Source organism: Ciconia boyciana, chromosome 8 (assembly GCF_034638445.1).
Source record: "Ciconia boyciana chromosome 8, ASM3463844v1, whole genome shotgun sequence".
Taxonomy (NCBI): Eukaryota; Metazoa; Chordata; class Aves; order Ciconiiformes; family Ciconiidae; genus Ciconia; species Ciconia boyciana.
The window spans coordinates 21,431,505-21,455,374 of NC_132941.1; the positions used below are offsets into that span (position 1 = coordinate 21,431,505).

A 23,870-nucleotide genomic window follows, 5' to 3' on the forward strand; every position below is an offset into this window, starting at 1 on the left:
GTAATATGTAGCTATTGGAATAATCCTCACTAAGAAACGAACTAAATCTTTAATTCATTCCCCTTGTACAGCAAGACTCTAGGAAGATTTCCAGAAGCTTTACACTTCCCTGCGTGCCAGGAAAGACCACTAAAAATGCCTGGCTCATCTTAAAGGGGAAGCAGAGAGCATGGGTGCAGCAGTATTTAGTGCCTTTTTCAGGACTAACAGGAAACAATTCTAAGTTTTCTAAGACAGGGAGGAGAAAGACACATAGTTTTTTTAAATTAATTAATGTACTACCTAAGCAGGTCTGGTTCCCATGGCTCTATATGACCTTCTGAACCATTATCTCTGTCCTGAATAAGTCAGGATTGTTTCACGTTGCTCTGCTCACAGCGGTCTGGGACTGAGCCCACAGTGTTTGCAGGAGGAGAGGAGCTCTCTTATAAAAGAGAAGAGACCTGGAAGTGGATGAACTAAAGAGGAATAGAAACAAAAATAAACTCTGACCATTATTTTGTATAAAACAGAAGTATCCTCTACTTCTAAGATTCTATTTCTCCTTATTTTACTTCCAGTTTCTCTTGTGTAGCTAATATTATTCAATAAGAGACTGAAGCAACATCTGATTTCACCATTGACACATTTATCTATTGGATTCCGGAAGGCACCATGGCAAAACAGTGCTGTGCCTTATGAGAAGCAGGTGCAAATGCTCACATGAGGCCTCTCTGTGTCTCCCAGGAAGAAGCCACCTTACTTTGTGGATTTAGCTGTTGTCTAAAGTTACCACAAGGAGAAAATATAAAGGTATGCTGCCACCTCAAGCCTGTGTCATATAGCCACATCAAGCTCCGATTTAAAACTAGTGAGGGATTTTGCTTCCTCCTGTCCTGTTTCTCACTATCCCCATCACAAAGGTGTTCCAGAAGTTTGTTATATCCACATTTCCTGAATGGATTCCTAGCATTTTGTCACACTTCTTCTTGTGACGCACATCTGGCTGCTGGCCCCTTTCTCCTTTTCCTAGCACAGAATCATCAGGGGTCTGAACAGCTGCTCAGTAGGAGCATGTCACGTCCTGAAGGCAGTCAGAAACATCCCGAGACCCCCACCTGCAGGAACTTCAGGTCAAGACTGAAGTCAGTGAAAACTAGTGGAAATGGGCAAATAAAAGCATTATCTCAACCTGATAGAATATGTGCAATTCAAGAGAGGGTGCATTGTTTTCCCTGACTGCTTTACAATACAAGACACTTGGAATAAAACAATAAATGACAGCACCTCAAAATTAAAAGAGATGCTCTTCTCCTACTCAATATGAAGAAGGTGTTCTTGTGAAAAAGGATGGCATAAGGTTTCCATTTCCTGACTTTGCTTGTGCCCTTTGTGGAAGCTTCCTGAATTGAGGCATTATGAGACATGGGCAGTTGAAAGGAAGTGATACTGTAGCATGTCTCTGAAGCTTGATTTCTGCCTTCCAAAAGGCAAAGCTCCTTCCATGTAATGTTTGAAAGAAGCTGAAAGTTCAGAGATCACTGTCACATTCTCCAGTCCTCTGGGTAAAGCTTGGAGGACTGATTTTGTGATTAATCATGTTATGAGATGTAAAAATACTGCTATGCAAAGAAAAAAAAGAACAAAACAAAACCACCATAAAATCTTGCACTCTTTACAAAGAGAGCAAAAATTAAGCTACAGTTTTTCCTCCCTAGGAAATGTTGTGAATTCTCAGAATATTATTTAATTAAAGTATTAAGAAGGGAAGCTAAAATGGAGGTAATAATTACAGATTCCTTTTATTAGACTGTACTCAAGACTTTCCAAGCCTGTTCCCTGTGTAACATTAGCCTGCCAGCCAACAAACCAACTGCAAAACTTAAGAAGGCTTTTGTGCAGCTGTCAATTTGTAGCTATGCAAATCATGGGGTGATTAAAACGTGAAGAGGGCCAAACAAGATGGTGTGACTATAAGAATGCCTACTACATAACACACGAGCAGTCCAGGACGCCAGTGAGGGCGAGGGCTCAGGAAGTTGAGGAGCAAATTCCTGTCATCAGCAGAACTCTAAAACAACCATTTCCTTCTCAGAGAAAACCCGCGATGTCATAGAGAGCAAAAGACCACTGGGAAGCTACTAGTTTGCTCAATGTCACCCATTTTGCAATGCTACTGTGAAGTTTGTGAAATCTCAATTTCAATTTATTTCTGAATATCCTAGCTGCTGCAGAATTGAAGTCTGATGAGAATCTCTGCTTTCATTTGAAGTTCTCTAGCCTACCTTGTTACAGGGGGAAGTGTGAGACGGCAATCTAGCATCTCAGCAATTGGAATGCTACAAATGCAATGGCTTTTTCCTTCTGATTCTTGAAGGTCCCATTCAAGGTTCACATCTATGCTATGTCTGGCAATAAATACTCTTTGCTCCCCATGAAAAGTACTGCATGGCAGATTTAGGTAACAGGCTGCAGTGAAATTGCAAACTAAGCCTCATGCTGAAAATGCCTGAGTCAACTCCTGAAATTGTCAAAAAAGTCCCAAGATAGCCACGTACATCCTTAGCAAACATTTATGTTTCTAATGTACAAAGAGTGAATTTACAAGAAATGACAGAAACGTTACACAGCCAGCTCCAGCCCACCTACTCTTCCTTGTTTCTTCTGCTTGTGTGGAAAAATCATATACTTTTAAAAAAAAAAGTATTGTTTTTTTAAGTTTGTATAAATTCTGTAGTCAGTTCAATCTTGGAAAGCACAAGCAACCATTGCATTCCTGTCCATTCCAACCAGTTCCAGCCAGTAAGGAAAAGGAGCTCATGCATGATACAGTAGTATGCAGCATGGATGTGCACTTTTAAACTCATTAACCAGTTTGTTATCATGTGCAAATTTGTAGAAAAGGACTCATATCACACCAGATATTGGTCAAAAGGAGACTTTCGGTTAGAGGCTTCCGCTGCAATGCCGTTCTGTTCTGGACACTGACGACCTTCCCCCATTTATGTGCTCACCTCTTAATTAGGTTGCACAGCTGGGTTTTCAGCTGCTAACACATTTCCAGGACAATGCAGCAGAGGGTCAGGCTGAGAACCTGGGTTTTGTTTTGAGAAAAGGCTCTTTCATGTCTCACTGGTGTAGAGCAGAACTAGGACAGCATCTCATGTTAACGGGAAGAAATACCTAACCACTTCTTATAACACCAGGGCCATGTAAAGCGCAGGCACCCTTCCTCAGCATCACAGCTGAGCTGGAGCAGGGATTTAAACAATCACATGGACATCAGATACACAAATTAGTGGTGCTTACTGCTATCCCATTTTATTTCACTATTTATTTCAGGACAGCTTGAGCGACACAGAAAAAGAGCAGTAAACTTCCTAAAACATTTGTTATCATGTGAATATATTCCTAGAAATACAAGCAAATTGTAAAGTATCCCGGGGGGGAAAAAAAAAAAAGAAACACAAAGCAAGTGATTCGCTTACAGTGAAAGACTATGACATGATAGGAAACATCCAGCCCAGTCAAATATACTTTGAGATTATAAATCTTGTTTGATTGTTGGGTGTTGAATCTGTTTTCTGCTCATCTACAGTAAATACTCAGCCCTTGATAAACCACTTGACAAGGAGACTAGCAGATCAAGATCGAGAAACACTCTTTTAAAGCAGTGCCAATACACAGTGGTATGATGCAAAGACATAATTCATTGGTACAACTCAGTCAGAACAACTTACTTTCAATCCAGGACTGAGATATCATGTATGATACAACTGTGGATAGAAAGGATTTCTTTCTGACAGTTGAAAAATATATTGGCAGAATGCTTGTTCAAAACTCACTATCCCCTGTTCTCTCTAAAATTCCTCCTCACACCAGTGGTTATTTAATTTTTGAACCTGGAAAAATGAATCTTAAGCTCTTGTTCTACTAAAATTGTCAAGTGTTTACCTTAACTAAACAAGGTAAGATATGATGCAAAAAAAGTTTGATTTTAAAAAAATTTCAAAGATACTTGTAACAGATTCGCTTTCAATTTTTTTTTCCTCTTTGGAAAATCTGTATGAACACTTCATTTAGGTGATTTAGCAACATTTATAATTTTCAGTCCAAAACTCATCTTGATAATACTTCTGATAAAAGCCTTGGGAAAATACCATTAAGAACAAAGACAAGGAATGAACTTTTATAGCTAAATATTTTCAAACTTAAGGGAAAGTGGGTTTTTTTAAGATTTTTTGAATATTTGCAGATAACACATTTCAAATAATTCCTAAATGAAGGATCATTAGGCTAAAAGAATACCTCATAGCTATGCTATAACTGTCAGTGCTTGTACCACTACTGCTTGCAGTCAGGCCCACCTTAGATGTGGAAACCAGTTAACGTGCAGATTTTGATACTATCTTTATCACCAGGGTCGCTGAGCACTATCCTGCCATATACCGAGCAATGCACCAGATGCCTGCCACACAGTTCTGTTCCCTTTTTTCTTTGCCTTTTTCTTTGCCTTTTTCTTTTCTTCCTCTGTCAGGGTAGGGTTGTTGCTGTGCTGTATCCTGGGGGTTACCCTCCCTGTGTACCACCAAGGACATAGTTCCTTGCAAAAAGCAAGTGAGCAGGCTTTGCAGCTGGAGGCACTGGGGAAGAGGCCTTTTTTGCTGACAGCCAGAACTGCAGCTCCCCTGAGCAATGCAGCAAGCTGAGGTGGAGCTGCAGTGGCACTTACCAAATACGACACACAACTTCAGCTGCTGACAAGCCAGCTTATCCTGCAGGAGGCAGGTAGAGGTGTGAATTGTGGTATATAAACTACCTCTAGAAAAAGTTCTGGGTGAGCAGGCCAGGTCCCAGTATGGTGTTAGAAATGCACCAAAAAAACCAGCCACAACAGAAGAGCCCACAGTTCCTACAGCACAATGGCAATGACTTGGTCAATTCACGTCACTTTCTGAATATTAGTAGTTGGAAGTGCAAGGGCGTACAATTTAGCGAGCGCTTTGCACACAAGCCTGGATGTTTTTGCTTCAGTTCAGTCCATTGTATTAGCTATTTACCAAAACCATGCTTCAGTAACCAGTAAAGCATTTTAGTCTTTCCTACTTGATATTATTGCAATAGTACCCTTGTGACATCAAAATGTAGAGCTTGCTCTTCAAAAAGCTTTGCAGTACACTCTGAGCACCCGGCAGCACAAGGCTCAGAGAACAGATGTGCTGTAAGGCTGATTCTCAGCTAGTTAAAGACACAAGACTTAGCACGAGGTTACTCAGCTTTGTACCACCAGGAGGTAAGAAGAAACTATGTCACCCCCCAGCTATCTTTGTACTGAACTTTCTACCCTCTGGGCAGGGAACTGACACCATCAGTCTTCCCGCTTGCAGCCTTTGGTTACCAAACCAAGATCGTCTGAGCCTCTCCCTCTTGGCTGCAGAAACCATCTCAGAGCCAGCCGTGAATAATCTCTCCCACAATTAACTCCCGATGTTTACCTGCATGATACCCTATGGAGAAACTTCTACCAGACAGAAAGGCGCAGTCCCAAGGCACCTGTCTCTTCAGTAAAGCGCTAATGTGAGGGAGCAGCATCATTAAGCCACAGAGGAAAACAGAAATGGAAAGAAGAAAGTGTATCCCAGTGTGCTTACTGTCAACACCTCTGCTTCCAGTCCTCTGCACCTCCTTTCAAGTGTTCTAGGAAAAGCTGTTCTGGTTAAACCAGAGCATAAAATTTGTGTTTTTCAGTCATATACTCCCTTTCACATTTCTCTCATATCTGGAGGGAACAGTGTTGCTCATTGCACTGGAGGAAAGCAACTTTTGTAAACGGGAAGAGGAGAGGAGATGCTGCTTCCCCATTAGCTGTGATTCTGCCCATGAGAAGCAAAACCCCAGGCTCTGGGGCAGAGGCCAATGTGCATGTGAAGTATTAATGGAATAATCTCAGGACAATACGAATCTGCCTGCAACATTGAAATCCCTTTGTCAAGCACTTTCTTATGAGTGATTATAGGTCTGCTGGACAACGCAGATTAACTAATCCTTTTTATTAAAATAAGTGAGTAAATCCTCTTTCACAGTCGTATATGCTTTGACAAAGCAGAATCACTTTCTTGGCAATGAGACAAATTACTGGTGGTGATTCAAATCACCCTCTTCCAAGCAACTACCTAGATTTTGTTATAAAGAAATTATGTTTTACACATTTAATTAATACATTTATTGTTTAATTAAAGCATTTTTTCTAATTTCTTAAAAAAATAAAATAGTTCTTTGACTATTCATTAGTTCTTATAATCATCACAAAGTCCCAGCTGAGAGGTGCCCAAGCACTAGCTGAGTAGTGCGACTTTAACAGTCTTTGCAAAACCGTTCGATGCGAATGCGAATTGTAACACAAAATGGTAAAATAAAATAGAATAAAGGCAAGACAGCTTATCAAGGCTAGACAGTTGTTTAACATGACACAATCTTGCTGTCTTGATTGCCTTGACAAAGAAAATGTGGGGTCTGTTATGGTGCTACACGGGAAATCCTTAAGAAACTAGAGAAGAAAAACAAAAGAGGACTGAACAGACACAGCAGGAGAAGAAGAACTGTGAAGTGGGCAAAGACCCCATTCTGGGGGAGACACTGGTGGTTTGTGCTGAAATGGAAATGCCTGAGCTGAAGGAAGGCTTCTCGAGAGCTGGTCTCAGGATTGATTTTATTCAATATATTCATTGTAGATACTGGCATAAGACATTAAGGATGGGCTGGAAATAGCTGTTGTTGAAACAAATGGGTAGAATGAAATATTGTATAGGAGGTATCTGATAACCATCAAGCCTAGGGTAACAGGAAACAGATAAAATTAATGTTTCAAAGTGCAAAATGAGAGTAAGAGACCAGTAGCAAAAAAGTCCAATACACTCTGGGACCTCGTCAAGTAAAATTGCAGGAAAGGAGAAAATTGCAGGTATGTCAATAGATTGCAGATCAGTTAGGTGCCACTGGTATGATTTGACAGCAGAAGAAAGCAAATATGATCCTCTGATGTATCAGAAGTGTTTCTTAGAGAGCAGACATCTATGTCATGGTACAAAGCATCAGTTAGACGTTACTGGAGTAGCAGAGCATCATCCTTGTCCAACAGGGATTTATACAGCCTTGAGCAGGTACTATAAGAATACACGGGAATCAATGGAATGAAAAACTAGCATCCCAGGATCAGGCACAGGAGGTTTGTTTGGATTCAAGAAAAGGTTGGGAGAGGATGCAGTTGTACAATCCATGAAAGAAGAAGAAGAGCTGTTGAAATGAAAGGGAAATGTTTGTGTAAGTAAACTTGGGCCTAAATGATTTATGGCTACGTAGTGGTTGGAAATTAAGAAGCAACGTTGCAGGGTGAGCGTCCATAGCAGTTTAAAGTTGTCTAAACCTGGGCTGTCACCTGGCTACATTTCCTCTCCCTCCTTGCTGTAGCCTGTGACATGCTAGTGGCACATTGTATTTAGACTAGAGCCAGATCTGCTGCCTGGGAGGCTGAGGCAGCCCTGGTTTAGATTTCAGATGCCATAGTTTCTGAAATATGGCTTCCACATTCTTCAGGAACACATAGTGAGGACAATAAAGTGAATTTTGAGGTGGATCTGCCTAAAATGAAGAAAGATTAAATGAGTGCCTGTGGTAGGAAGTCCTTTTTAGACCTGCATTTAGCTGGAGCCAAATCCTTATGCAAGGGTCAGCTATAGGGACAAAACCCAGATGAATCTAGCAGGCAGAAACTGATGCATCCATCAGAGGAGATTCCAGCTCTCCTTCAGATGTGGCTACAGTGGCTCCATTTTTAACACATTCAACTTGTGTTAAAACGTAAAAATTTTAACACGTTTACTCCTGTTAGCACGCAACAGACAGAAAGCAAAACTGTTGAGTAAGGCACTGGCTGTTTGCACTTGGCATACACACGCGCACACAAGCGCACGGAGTCAATGGTGAGAACACTAATCCCATAACCTGCTTGGTAGAAAGCCTGTGATCTAGGAATGTGCAAGTGCTATTACGGATTTCACATTTAAACGGGTACCTTTCTATATGCATTAAAGGGCTAAAATATTCCTATAGTTATGAGCAAGATCTGGCTTTTGCATTTCTAAATTCATTGAAGTAAGGAAGTAGGAAGGCAAAAAGATGGAGCACAGAAACTGTCGTGAGCAGTGGGGAGCAAGCAGCACTAACCTGTTCCCTTTGCGCTAGTGCCAGTAAAAATGCCAGTGAATGTCCTGGAGGCAAGCCTGTTTGCAGAGCTCCAACAAGACTGCACGGTTACGCTACCCAGGGCAGCGTAGCTTACAAAAGAGACTAACTCAGGCTGTGAGAGTATCTTGTTAGATGTGCTGCAAAATTAATTCTCTTGGTCACTGAGGCAGAGTGAACCTTGATGCAGTTTTTAATACGGCATTGCTTCTTCCCCTTGCATTTTTATGGCTTAGAGCAGGATGTCCAAATGGCTGAATCAAGTCCACTAGGTAGTTTTATCAGGCCCCTAGAAGGGTCAATGATCAGCAGGCTGACCCCCGGCACACCCTTGTGTTTGTGTGAGTGGTTTTGGGTTGATAATGAGCTGGTGCTGCATTCTCCATTTAGGGAATTTAATAAGTGGTTCTCTCAGACATACAGAATTTGCCATCCTTTCATTACAGCAACTGTGCCAGTTTAAAAGAGGTGAGGGAAGACACTAAGTAAGTTTTAGCATTTACTAAACAAAGAGATATGTTGAACAGAAACAGCAGAGTAACTTTACAGTGTGCTTACCACTCTCCATTTGTTGCTTGTGGCAGTATGCCTGACTGCTGGGGTGATACAAACCCATATGATATTTTCACTTACCTCTGGGCAGCAATTCTGGGACAAGGAAGCTGTGTACACAGCTGTGGGATATAGTTAACTGCATCTGGAAATATACAGTCAAAATTTTTAGGCTGTGAGTTGGTTGTGGATCATCTGACCAGAGTGGTTTCTGCCAGCCAGAGGGAGCAATTTGTGAGTTTTTTACAGCAGCAATGCCTTCTGCCATTGAGATGTTCTCAAAAAAAAGGGAGAGGGGGAACTGACAGTCTGTTGCCAGGGTATTATCAAGAACCTTTCTTACTTTTCTCTATAAATGGCAAAAACTTGCTTCTTTTCATTTATTTCACAGCAGGATCTCTCCCTGGGATGTGTGTGTGTAACTTACCCTTGGAAACATTAGGAAAACTGATGTTTTGTTTTGTGAAATCCTGTTTCTTAAGGGGTGATCATACGCATCAGATCAGCATATGTAATCCTATAATTTTCCTGTGGTTGCAACAGTGATAACAGTGGATCCATGGCACTCTCTCCATCTTCTTTTATCTACATTATTATCTTGCCTGGCTCTATAGTGCAGACACTTTGCTGGTAGAGGCATTTGTCTATGTCTCTTGTGAACCATTATCCTATTGTCTTTCCTTTCTCCCCACTATTTATGATAAGAGTGTCCATTAGGGAAGAAGGAATTACTGCTGTCAAGAAACTGTAGCACTGGAAATGTTACTAAAACCTGTAGGTTTACAAAGCTTGTCTGCAGAAATGTATCCTTGCTCTTGAAAAAGCATCCCCAGAGCTCACCCTATTCCTCTCCAGTCCCAGCAATAAGGAAGCAAAGCCACAAGCTCAAGTGTCCAACAGTTGCTTGCCAGAGGATCCTTCCCATGTCCCAAAACTTAAACAGCTGTCTTCTTCACAGTCATAGTGGAAAGCAATAAACTAATGCGTTTATTAAATGATAACTGCTTTGGGGACAGTGGATAGACATATAAACTGTATCCAGTTCATATATAAGCACTTGTATTGTACATAAACTGCTTGAGGGAAGGAACATATTCATTCTCTTTATGGTTACACAGTCCATGATTTTACCATAATGCTGTAACATAAAGCTCAGATAACATTCACCACTATGTTTTCAAAAACATTATCAGTACATAATGGTTAACTGAGGCTCTCAATAGTTTGAGACAGCTTGTCCTGATCCCATTGTGAGTCAGTGGGAGGACCAGGAGTAAAACACTGGAATCCTCTACCAGTGCCACACTCAGAGCATGTCACAACTTTATTCCCTTCCCTTTCTGGGCTCCCAGCATTTCCTCAGCAACACTGGCTTTGTTGTGACTGATTTACTATTGCTGCAGTGCAATCTGGAAGTTGGTGAAAAGGTGAAAGAAGTGCAAGACTAATTGTTTTCTCATTACTCAGATATTTTTGTCTGAGATGCAGGAGGGTATGCTCTCATGGATCACATGGACAGGGATAAGCCTGACACATGGACTTGTGTTTTGGGGAGGGAACCGCAGTCCTATACCGCATCAGGGGAACATGGCCCTGAGCCACAGGGTGTGGAGAGCCCCTATAGGAGATAAGAGCCTTGGCTTTGGGGCAGCAAACTCCACCCAGCTCCGTGACCTCGCCTGTCTAGTGTGGCTGGCTGGAAATCACAGATCATCTTGGCTGGCTCCATTTGCCACATGGAGTCATGGAGCAGGACAGGCTGCAAAAATACCCAAAGGCACAAGCAAATCCCATGTATTGCACAGGAGACTGGGTGGTGAATGCAAAAGCAAGGGAAGGAGCACTCATTGGCAAGCGTCTCAGAAACAGAGACTTGCAGTTTCCTGCAGATCCAATGTCCACGTTCCCAAGCTCTCCTCATGCTTATGTTCTACTTTTATTTTTAAACCCTGTCAAGTTGAATTTACACCAGAGACAGAGTGATTCAAACAATGAGAAGAGTTGTTACAGCAATTCCAAAGGAAAACCTAAAAGCACACCAGAACCCAAGTGTTGTCTAATGGCAAACTGTCTCCCTGTGCTATGAATCCTCCCATTAAAACACCCACCACTGACCTGGGGGCACAACCACCACCCCGTGTATTGATATTCGCACAACCACAAGATTCCTTCACTTCTCCACTCACATCGAGACAGCAGGTCACTGTCTTACGGAGAGTCCTGTGGCAGTGAGTTGACTCCGACTATTCTTTTTAGAAAACCTATGGGAAGAGGAGCTGTTGTCCTTAAGAGCTACTATACATCTCTGCTCTGCTAAGACCCCACACCTAACGCTAAAGGTGACTTTCCCAAAAAGACAGCTAGCGCTGCTTTCCACACAGCAAAATTTGCAAACCCCTTCACTTTTTCAGTGTTAAAAAACAAACCTGATTTAATAAAAACTTTTACAGATTTTCACTTTGGAGAAACCTCACCCATACCTGCACCCTTAGCTCTGCCCCAGCTGCCATTGCTCTGGGCAAATCTAAAGGTCCATTTGGATTTTCCAGAAAGTTAATTTGCTCCATATATGACTGACAGTAGGTGCCTGGTAAACCTGCAAACTACGTGCACAAATCAGCTCAACTGTTTATCTTTCTGTCTTCAGTGCAAGGAGTTCACCTTCCACACTGGCTATGAGGTGCTTGTACAGCGGCTGTTGGATGGAAGGAAGATGTGCAAAGATGTGGAGGATTTGCTCAAGCAGAGGTAAGAAAATCAGAATGAAAAAAGTGTGAAAAGCCTCCATTTTCTCTCCTGTTCAGCATCTGGAAAGGAATAGTAGGCTGTTTCTGAATTTGGTAGTGATACTAGTTTACATAGAAAAGCCCAAGTGATTTGAATCCTAGCCTTTTGACGTGATTTGTGAAGGCAGATAACAAACAGAAATTTCAAAGAGTTGAGAAGATAAGAGAAGAGAGGGGTGAAAGAATCAGAAATCCAGAGCTCCGTTAAGAGTCAGGTAGTTATTGGTCCAGGATCACACAGTACTACATACATCCACAACAAGTAGCATTACTAAGTTTCCCCTTTTACAGGGAGCATTTTTCTTTCTCTTTAAATGTGCTGTTGCCACAGGCACTGTTTCAGTTTCCTGCAACTGCCAAAAATGGGCCATTTTTCAAATACAGACAAAGCTACATAAGATGTTACCAAAAGCCTTTCCCGGACACCCAAGACAGCCCACATCATTCACTGACCTTACTAGCCTTTGAATAACAATGTTGTAGATTATGTCCATCCTTTACATGCTTTTTGGGGGCCCCTCAACAATAGCTATGGACAGCTGACACTTTTGTGGGTGAGAAAATATACATTACACAGCTGCTCTGACTCCTTTGCCATTAATTTTTGTACTTCTGACTTAGAAAAAAGTACCTGAAATATGGTTCTGTTTTTAAGTGGCTGGGTTTCAATAGTTTCAACATGTAGCATGAGGCACATACATGCTCATGCATGACTTGTAGGAAAGACACACAATAGAGATTATATATTCAGCAGGTAATCCTAGAGCACTTCATCTCAGAACTGTCTCCTTATCCATATTGCTCTGTGTTCCTCAGTCACAGCCTGCTTTTTCTTCCCATGCTAGCCCCATCTAATTTTCTGGTTTTAGGTTGGTTTCATGAAGGCTACTTTTCAAGCACTGGGACTTTCAAGGGGATGTGAGCTGTCAAACTGAAAGTTGACTATTTCACAGAGTGTGAAGAATCTCCCATCAAAATCTGAAGCTATTTGAATTAATTTTCTTGACCACAGTGGAAGCATATTTTATTGCCACATGTCACTCAATCCTGAAGTCACACCTGTCTGATGGTAGCTTAGCTTTAACTGTTTAAAATAGTTCCTTTGTGACTCATAACTCACAGAGATCAGAATTACATTGCAGGCTTCAGGCAGGCTCTACACTGCAGCATGCATCTGATGCTATATACGCTTGTGTTTCTTTCTAAAACATATTAGAGAGGTTTCTGCAAGTTGCAGGATAAGGTTCTTCCTGGTTTGTGGTGGAGGTACAAAGGACTTTCCACAAAGAAGAAAAAATACACATACAGCCATTTTGCAGATCTGAAAGCTACAAGAACAAATGTTTCCATGAACTTTTGCACACCCCCAAAACATTCCAGTGAGTGTGCATACGTGCGTGTGCTTGTGTGTGTACATGCATGTTGGGGGAGGAGGAAAAGGAGAAAAGATAGCGGGCACCGAGTTGCAGAAAGAAGATATTATTTCCAGTTTATTTCTGGAAGATGTTTGTTTCAGCTTGTCCTCATGTCATTCATGGGAATGACCTAGGAGGAGATCAAAGCATGTGATAAATCTGTGTTCCTAGAGGCTGCCCGTACCATAGGCTTCATGCTGGAATTTCAACAAGGACTCCTGCAGCAGCTGCCCTGAGTCCGGAAACCAACTGCCCTGGCTACACTAACACTTTGTCAGTTTTCCACCCAGGTCAATTACTTTTGCTCATTAATACCCCTGCCTCGTCCAGTGGAGGGGTCTAAGAGCTTGGGGAGTGAGAAAGCAGTTGTATTCCAGAACAAAGCCCCAGATTTAAAACACAAAATATGTTCCAGCTCTTGACGGCTGCAGGGAAACCTAGAAGCTGTGTGCAAGAGTACTAGAAAGTGGGAAAGGCAGCATCAAGATATGCAAAGCAAAGTCTTTGACACAAAAATGTTTCTTGTTATTAAAATCAGAAGAAATATAATCTATTCTGCTTCTGCAGCGTTATCTGTCTCTGGAGTATATTTCCATTTTGATGAAATTTCATTCACCTAACATGAAAACAAAGTGGTACCTCTGTGTGGCCTGTCACCATATTTTGCATCCCGTTCTTCTAGGAGGAATCCCAAAGCAGTGACATGGGAACACCCCACTAAAACACAGCAATTTCTAGTGCAGGATGAAAGCAATTAACTAATTGCACATGTAGTGTTAGACACACGGGAGCCATGGACAGAGGCCAGGAGCAGCCTCCACTCCTGGCTGCAGCAGCTGTATGCTGCTGTACAACCAGCACTGCTGTTCCACCAGCCTGACAGATCTCCTTGGACTGGGGGAAAGTCCCCAGGACAAGCCTGCCTCAGGTCACAGAAGATGGTTACAAACCAGTAAAATTGCACCAGAGCCACCAGTACAGCTGGCTACAACGCAAGGTGCTCACAGCCATCAAATGCAGGGGAACAGTCGAAAGGGCGGTTGGATGTTCTCAAAGAGACCCACCCCAACAGCTGCTGTGTTGCAAAAGTGAAAGACCAGCCCTCAAACCACTAGAACACAGCAAATAGCAATAATAAGACACCGTGTGGCCGAGTGGGATGATGGATGTAAGAACTAACCAGAGGGGTTGCATGGCCTTGCACCCGCATCAAAATTTGTTTTTTTGAACAAAGAGTACATTTCTCTAAGGCGCCAAATTTCAGGCTCAAAACTGTTTGAAATGCTTTGAAACCCCTTTTGAGAACTGGACTTACCCTAACCAACCCTCCCGTCCCCCCGCCCCCAAATGCTAGCACCAGGCTATCTCTTTATTATTTATTATTGACCATTCAATAGTTTTTAGCAGCTACTCAAAGACTGAAAACTCAGTTCCGCCCTGGTCTTGCACCCAGGAGAAAGCAAATAAAATATTTAGTACAAATACTTTTTTTTTTTTTAAACAGAGGATAGAAATTTCTTCCAGAGCTGTGGGAGGGGAAAACAGCAAAGACATAATTGTTCTTCTTTATTAACTATAGAAACAGAACTACTTTCCTGAGTCACTAGTTACAGGTCCTCATTAGGTGAGGTATCACATCATATTGTCCCCTCCATAAAACTGTCACAGCCTCACCTTACAAATAGCAAGGCTCCTTCCCCCTCTGCCTCCATTGCAGCTGTTCAAGCAGTACCTCATGTTTCTAATGGTTAGAAATTTTCCTGCTACTCCCAGCTCCCATTTATTCACAACCTCTCTTAAATGGATCCTTTGGAACCTACTCTTCGCTCCCCTCCCAGCCTTCATTTTGATGGGTCAAGTCAGTCAGCCATCATTTTTTAGGTTTCTTTTGCAAAAGAGGCTCTCCGTTCTGAGCATCTTCACTACACTTCTCTACACTTCTTCTAACTGAATCCAACTTTTTGGGGACAGAGTTGTACATAGCACTCCACAGTAATCAGAGCCATGGAGACGGGCTTCATTTTCCCTTGTTTCTTCTAGAAATAGCTCACCCAAAATTTTTTAGAGGTAACTAATAGCACTAGGATTGAGGAGATAGAGAAATTACGGAAATTGTATTTCTCATGTTTTGTACCTCGGATGCAATTACAAGATTTGTGTAAACATGATCCTAGTACCACTTAGAGAAATTTAATGAGTTTTTCTTTTAACAGAGCACAAGCAGAAGAGAGATATGGGAAAGAGCTGATTCAAATTGCCCGAAAAGCAGGAGGACAAACAGAAATCAAGTAAGGAATTATTCCATTATTAGTGCAAACAAAAGCATTTTGGAAGCAATATCAGACTTCTGGGTTTTGCCTTATGGGGTCATAAGCTGCTCACTTCAGTGTGTTACACAGCACTTCACAATATACAGGAAAAATGAGGGAACATCATAGTCCTTCAAAGCAGGATTCATTAAATCTCTATTTGGGAATTGCCAGTAGGTCTGTACTGAGAATTTTTTTAATTTCAGGATTCCTAACAATGTTTAATATTTGCTTCCAAAAGCAAACTAAGTGATGGGAAAAAAAGGGAAAGGAAAAGGTTGTGAAACATTTAGGATGGTGGCTTGGCAATTCTGGGAAGCTGGTGGACGCTGAGAGACTACGACAGAACAAACGCAAAGTGCAAAGACACCAAAACCTAGCTTCTGCAGCAGGAAAAAGGCTTAGCTTAGGAATACAAACTTTAAACCTCTTTGAAGGGACTTCATTTGAAACAAATCAATGGAACTACTGAAATACACTACAATAACATATATTTTTCTCTGTCTCCTCTACTACTATCTTAGATCACGTATAAATTGTGTCGGGAGAGGAAGATATATGTTGGCATGGAATTTAACTTAATAAACACTGTTGATAAACTGCTACTATTATTGATGGTAGCAGCAATGAGACATTTTGTCATTATTGTAACAAGTAATAATACAGTAATAAGATGGCAGAGGATGAGGATTTGGGGTCACAGAAGACAAGTCTGAAAGAGAAGACCTCAATCTAAACACAAAACAGCTCTACTGATCCCTGGGGCCTGCTACCCTCATCCATCCCATATCTCATTTCTTAATTGCAGTCTCCTTTTTACGTTGATTTATCACTCTCAGTCTGAGCAGGGTTCCCTGTTCGTATTTTATGGGAAAACTTGACCTCAAACCCTTGCACCACCATGGCATGCAAGTGCCAGTCAATCATCCATAGCACTTGCTATCGATTCGGTGGTGGCACATCCAGGCTGACAGGGAAACTGCTGCATTAACCCAAGCACCTGATAGTGTGGAGAGCACTGATGCTCATTCCAGAGAACATGCAAGCCTCTCCTCCCCTAGTGCTCCATCTCTCCCTTGCCCCTGAGCAATACAGTAAGGTATAGCAAGGTTCCTAGCAAAGGCTGCCGGAGGTGGCTTCTACCTTCCTGGTGTCTCAATTCACAGACCTAATCGGAAGGAAAAGAAAAATTATTTTGAAATTAAAATAGCAGATTAAGGATGGATGGCTCCTTCCCAAACCAAAGGCTAAGATCAGCGTTCTAGGATTAATGAAAGTCTCCACCTAAACTTCTTTACTGGCAATGCAGGGCAGGCAGAGCAAACATGTTCAGAAACAGACAGCTTTGGCTGCCCTTCTGTGACTTAGTAGATAATTCATGGGTCTGACTTTCCCTAAGAGATTATAAGAGCTTGATTTAGAGGTAGAGTCAAGTCCCAGTGTTGGGATATGGACCCAAGTTCCCCTCAAGTTGGGGGAAGTTTGGACTTGGGCCCAGCTCCACTTTGATCCAGCAATTTTATAGTTTGGCATAGAGAGAAGGCTGAATATACCAGCAAAGCATGCTGCAGAGCTGATTTACTATGTTTCCATGAACCCACACCTGGTCTGGGTAGTGATCAGCTTTGTGCTGATATTTTTATCAGAGCAAATGTCTCACTGTAACTGTTCTGAAGCAGAGAAAGGACACTTCGCTTTCTGTCATTCAGCATCCTCTGGTTGTTTTAGGAGTTACACAGATGGACAGTGAAAGGCATTTGTCCAGAGTAAACACTTTAAAATCAGAGAAAACTAGGGTCTATTCAGGGCTGGAACAACTAATGAAAATGAAATATTTGGTTTTAATGCCTTAACATTTTTGACACAGTATGAAGTTTCTGTTTGTTTGTATGACATTGATTGCTGACAGCAGTTCTGCTCCCAAGGTCAGTCCTTCAGAAAGACCAGAGGGAGGGAACCTATGTACTACCTATAATAAGAAAAGCTTGAAAGGACTATGCTACAACTATCCCCGTGCACTACTCCAAGTGTTTCCTCTTTATAGGACTCCCTATTATCGACTAGCACACTGAATCCTAATAGTATTACAAGTACTTGACAGGCTGAACAAGGCTGTTCACATCTTTAAATGCAGCTTTGGGTAGCAGTATTTCTCAAATAAAGTCTAATGAAGGCATTGTGCAGGTATTTGTACCTAAAACTTGCATTTGACAGTCACCAGGAAAAGAAGTAGCTTCCAGGTTTTTTTACAGAACATTTTACAGAACTTCCTGTGCCATGCTATGTCTTGCAGAGGAGCAGGAATTACTAATTTTAGATCACTCACTCGTTTTCTTGCTAATGCAAAATTGTTATCCTCTAGTCTTAAATTCAGTCATCTTTTAAATATCTTGGATACTAAGGCTTTCTATCACTTCTCCTGGAAAATTATTTCACACCCCAGTAGTTCTCAGTATCAGGAAGGTACCTGATACCCTCTCAAAAAGTTGATAAAAATAACATAGAAAATCCGTCTGCCACAGCCACCCAAAAACTTCCAGTATCAGAAAATACCCAGAAGACCTTAAGAGAAACAACTGCAAGGCCAATTAATTCTGTTTAGCACAACTTCTGAAACTAATGAATTGGCTGCAAAAACCTCCCATCGCTCCACCAGGTCAAAGCGATGCTCTGTAGCTGCTATAGAAAGCAGAGCAGGAGAGAAGCAGCTCAAAGCTGGAGTCAGCAGCAGTCCCCAGGCAGGGGCCTGTTGGCAAAGTGTCCGTGGGAAACCCACACTGCCAGCCAATGCCAAATCTGCTGATCTGAAAACGGTGGCACCACTACATGCGACGGGCAGCCCAGCAGGGCCTCATGTGCTTATATCCTCCTAGTTCCAATGTGAACAGCTCTTTCCAACTCCAGAAATGCAGTCCCTGGCAGCCGCTCAGCTCTTCTAATCTCAAAACCTCAGAGGTTAAAAAATGTACAGAACCACCACCACCCCACCACCCCCGCCCCATTTCTGTTGCTTCCTGTGCTGGGAGAGAAGAGGGTCTGCTCAAGGGAGAAATTAGGCAGCGGTGGGGAGGTACTGCCCAGGTTGTTACTTTAGCACAGTCAGGACCAGCATGAAACAAGGTGAAGAGAATAAGCACGATGAGTAAATACAAGCTAATGAGGAGAAGCCTGGAGAAGTCTATGGCACACTGCACCAGGTAGTGGCCATCGCTGTAGAAAACAGTCCTCTCCCAAGTCTCCCCCATATTTTAAAAGTTTTTAGTTTTGAATCAAAGAAAAGAACAAATTCCAACATTTTTTCAGGCTCTTCCCTTCTCCCCCAAACTTTTGCTTCAGCTGGAACAAATCGCTGAACTCAGCTAAATGTATAAATAGGTTCAACTACCCATTTTACCCATTTTTATTTACTGAAAGACACAGATGAAGAAATATGCTGCTGACTCAAAAGAAAGATAGTAGGGAAAGCTCGCTGAAATGTAACAGCAACTCTGGGACCAGTCTCTATTGCTTTGAGAAAAATCTAGATGACAGCAGCCATCAGGTTTCCATCCTATATGCTGTCCAGTTCTTGTTCCCTCAGCATCATTACAGCTCCTCTGATGGAGAACTGACCCCTCAGGGCCTGGTGCTGCTCATGCTTGGCAGAGACAACTACAAGCCAAGACTGTACTAGGACACTTCACTACCATCAGTAGCAATATAACATCATGACCTGGGAAAAGAGGACAATGTTGTGTCTCCACCTGGAGATTCCTTAGCACCAGAAATGTAAGAAATCACTTTGACCTGAAAGCTAGCAGGGGACAAGTTTTTAGCACTGCTGCTGAAGGTGTGACGACTTCAGTGAGGTCCTCGCTGCTCTTTTTCAAACCAGTATTGGAAATGGCCATGGCCAGCCTGCAGCTGTAGAAAAATTTCTAACAAAACTAAAATCAGAGAGGCAGATGTGCTGCAATGAGGGAGATGTGCTGCAACAACTTTTTATTTTATTATTTATTTTTTTAAAAAAGCAAAGACAGGGTTTCTAAAAGAAGCTGGTGCTGGTTACCATGGGCATAGCAAACAAACACTCCAGCTTCCAGCTCAAGAAGTAAAAGTTCCCTGTAACTGCTGCCTAACAGCCAAAGCACACAGTCATTCAACAGTCCAGCCTGATTCAAGCAAATTTAGGCTTTCTGACTGCTTGCCCTTGCCTCGAGCACTGCAGCTGGTAGAAACTACTTCCTATAGGGAAGGGAGATATCCTCTTTCCAACCCATGACACAGTTCTAACTCAGCAGTTGCTATAGGCCTTGGCAAGTTCATTCCAATGTACAGAAGGATGCAAGAAGGGTCAACACAAGCTCAGACCAAAATCCCTTCAGCCTAATATTCTGTTCTCAACACTAGATCCCAAGGGAAGAGTAGAAGAACAGGGCAAGCGTATGAGGATATTTCTCCTAAATAATCTTCCAGCCTTAGGAATTGGTAGTTCAGGGGCTGCCACACCAGCAGCTTCGTATGTAATAGTAATGTAACTCCCCAATGGAGTTTTCTTGTGCCTTTTTCTTATTTGAAACCCCAAACCATTTTAGCATCCACTGAATCTTAAGGTAAAACAATGTACTTTCCTGTTAAATGAAGAAGTGCCTTTTTCTTTATTGATTTTTAGCCCACCTCACCACACTTACCGTGTTAGATCAGACACACATGACAAAGGCAGATTAGCTTCCTTACAGTGGGGTTCCTCAATGCACATCTGCACTGGTGAGCTGCATTCCCACTGCCTGTTCTGGTTCTTACAAACACACCCAGGTCCATGACAACACCAAAACTATGGAAAAGGCTGGCTGCTTCTTTTGAGCTAATCTCCTGGATGTGCCAGCACAGTCATAGATACAGGCTATGCCTGAGAACACGAGAAGCTGGGAAGTCTTAGTGAAAGCACTGGGAGGAGAACAGGTATTGGAAGGGAGCATGAGAGAATATCAGTTGCAAATGTACCTCTTGAGTGGGTCAGACCTAGGAGAGGGCAGGGCAGCCCTTGAGGAGTGGGCAAAGTGCAAGGATCGCAGCTGTCAGGGCGGAAGGATGGATGCTGTACAGAAATGGAGCTCTGGAGCTCACTTATCACAGGTCAGGGCTCAAGTGTATTTTTAAAATGTCTTCATTCCTACCTTAGACTAGTTTTAAAGCCCCATTATCCCACCTTTTTAATTACAAAAAAATAATATCCGAATCACAGTTTCATAGTCTCTAATCATAAAAGAAATTATGAAAAAGATTATTACAAAGCTACAGCCATGTATTCTTGGCAAATGTCAGGTTACACCAATATCCAGTGGGGGAGAGGGATCTACATGTCATGAAGTTTAAACTGCGGTATAGTTTTGTACTCTCCATATTCTGTGTTGCACACATGGGAGAGGATGCACAGAAGCTGGGGATTTTCAGCTGAGTTACAAGCTGAGATCAAGTTTGCAAGTTTTTGCTGGTAGCACACACAGTAATGATGTCTCAACACACTATAGATGATTCTCAGCAAAGCTCATGCCTTTAAGAGGAAACACCTTTCAGGCTGCAAGGTGACTGGGAATTTCCATGCAGTAGCTTTGGGTAACTTTTCAGCAGAACAACATGAAAACAGAATACACTACAGAGCCCAGTTTTCAGATACATCCTCAGCTTCAGCTGAAATAAAGCCTCTGGGAACTCAGTTCTTCTGTAAAATAACTGATGTGAACATGCAGTGGCTGGTTAAATTCTGCCTAGTCTGACAACAGCTATTTTTGTCATTTGCTCTGCTTGTCTCTTCTCATGTATATTATTTCCTACTTTTTTGCTTCCCTCTTTTCCACTACCATCTCCTTCAGACCTTGGGAAAGGGTAGTTCCTTCAAGTCTGCTCTGCCCTTCTCTGCAATACCTGAAATAGAATATTTCAGTGAGCGTGAGGTGAGGGCATCTGTAACGAAATGCCAATTGCTGCTTCCTGTGTATAAATATAGTGCGCCTGCCACTTAATATACGGAATCCTCTGTATTATTCACACAAAGCAGGCATTTTTGAACTGAAGCTAAAAGTCATTTTGGAAGGTCACATCCTTCCATGGTTAGTTATTCTCCACTCAAATGTCCTGAACCCACACAGAGTTTATACACTCGTATTTCAAATTTTCAGGACCCTGTGAAAATGGACCCAAGCACGTACTCTGAAAGACCAAAGCCTCTGCTCAGTTCTTACTAAATCCAACCTAGATAAGCTTTCCGGTGATGAGGATAGGCATTTTTGAGCAGTGCTGGTCTCTTTCCAGGAGACATGAGGAAATTTAGTTTTATGTTAAAGGTACGAGAGTTGTTTTGATTGTTTTATCCTTTGATTTGAATGGTGTAGGTCAACCTGGAGTCACAAAGGGTCTAATTTGTAGTACATGGCCACCGATTTACAGGGAAGAGAAGGTACATAGAGATGCCATCCCGTTTGCTCCTCTGCCCCAGCAAAGTCTGGGGTGATGTGTGCATGCTCCCAGTAACCAACCCTGGGAGTGATGATACAGCCCCCTTCCCTTTCAGTTTGGGGGTGCTTCTGCTTTTAACACATATCTGAAAATATCCAAGCACCAGAAGCAAAACACGTATGCAGACACACCACAGCACTAGAGGAACCCTCTACATCTGTTGCTACTTTCATGAAAGATATGCTACATCCAACCTGACACTAAGCCCAGCCTGCTGCACAGTGCAGCCTCCCATAATAGCTGATATGACTACTCATGCTAGCTAGTGTCTTGCTATCCCTAATTTATAGACAGACAGAATCTTGGACTCCCATGGTCAGAGAAAGGGTGCGGCTCACGTCTTTTCTCTGCCACAGGTGGCTTAGACATCACACCACAGCTGGGACCCGTGCAGAAATCTTTCCAGTTGCACTGAGTGGTTTTGCCTTTCTGTTTATAGCTCCTCTGAGAACAAGAAGAAAACATCCCGCCAAAATTAATTCTTTGATATTTTCACCACATCCCCACTAAGCAATGTTAGGTATGATTCTCATGCAAAATACTCTGCTATGTGCCGGGCCTTGGTAGTGACTTAGTTACCCCCCTGTTAAAAAAGCACAACACCTCCCCCTTCTTTTCTTTTTTTGCAATGCAGACAGAGTCCTAGGTGCAAATTATTTGAGACCAGATGCTTCTGAACTTGTTTCCCCCACACTTTGCTACCACCACTGGGCTTCACAGAAAGAAATGTTGGTAAAACCACATTGGGTCTTCCCTGTGTGGCAGGAGGAAAGACAGATGTTAACCATGGTCTCAGAGGAGACTGACATTGGGTTGGTTTCATAACCATGCCATCAGAATCTAAGTTATCAGAGGCAGAGGGTGAATAGGACTGCTGGAAAGTGGTCTGTGGAGTTCATCTGGCAGAGACTTCTCTCAATTTCGGAAACAATATTCTAAAAAATTACAATAAGAACAGAACATTGTAGATCATATTGATGTTAAAATGGAAACCTACCAGAAAGGAAGGTGGTGTTATTTCACACTTCTATTCACCAAGCAAAGGTAGAAAAGAAAGAAAATTTAAAAAGAGCTGTGGTTTTCCGGTTAGAAGAGTCTGTTTTACCTTCCTGTGTGCAAGATATAAAAGGACTCTTTGAATTACTCAGTTAAACCAGTCTCTAATTGAGTGAAAAGGCAAACTACTGAAAAAAAATGCCCAAACCATCAAGCCTACAGTTGCAAAAGAAAGAACGTGGTGCAACAGTGTACATGGTGAGTATCTGTGACCTAAGCACTGCCATTGATAGAACTCTGCTAATTACATCTCTGGTGCCATAAAATTCAGCTTTTGATGACTGTGAAGCAGAAGGTACCAGAGCCCTGTCTAGTATACAATTCCTGGTGGTCCTTGTGTCATGTAGGACTGCCCAGCACAGCCTGCTCTCTGGCAACAGCCCCATTCTCTAGCAAAAACAAGGTCCAAAAATGAAGAGGACAGCTAGGACAAGTTAACTTTGAAGTGCTGTCATCCCATGCTGTTCCAATCGAGTCCCCTTCCTGAACCAACTATAAGATAATTTTGCACAGTGAGTAAAATGGATTTCTGATCAGATGCAGCAGTTCCCCACTACTCTTCATACCTGTACTGCGATGGTGGGTTAGTGCCAAACAAGGCACCTCTGCTCAAATACAGGATGAATTTTCTGCCTTGAAAGCAAAGGACAGGTTCTGCTGGGAGAAAAATCAAACCAAGCTCTCAAATGATGCATTCTGTAAATGTTTATCCTGTCAGAGGAGAGCCATAGGGACTAGTGGTCAGTGCCATAGAGAGACAGGGTTGCCTTTCCAGCTTTGGTGTCTGGGTAAATTTGGATAAGTTCACTTTTGAAAGTATTTTGCAGTCTACAGAGCAAGAATGCTAAACAATGCGTGAGCTTTATTGTAATGAGCTTCTCCCCTTGGTTCCCCTGTTCCTCTAAAAGCTCTGCTATTCTCGTTCTCCCCCTCCGCTTGAAAAAACAAACACTGAAACGTGCATATTTTACAATAGCAGCTAAATTCTGCTGTACTCGAATAGCAGGAGACTACAGCAAATGAAGGCAGCAGCCAGG

General features: G+C 42.3%; 1 protein-coding gene across 2 annotated transcripts in view; it reads left to right on the forward strand.

The window, feature by feature from the left end:
- The window catches only part of PSTPIP1 (proline-serine-threonine phosphatase interacting protein 1), a 56,833-nt gene that overhangs the window by 7,989 nt on the left and 24,974 nt on the right, over positions 1-23,870 (forward strand). For both annotated transcript variants that reach the window (XM_072870123.1, XM_072870124.1), the window contains exons 2-3: positions 11,420-11,520; positions 15,187-15,261. In XM_072870123.1, coding sequence (XP_072726224.1) covers positions 11,420-11,520; positions 15,187-15,261 — 176 coding nt within the window. The remainder of the gene's footprint in view (positions 1-11,419; positions 11,521-15,186; positions 15,262-23,870) is intronic.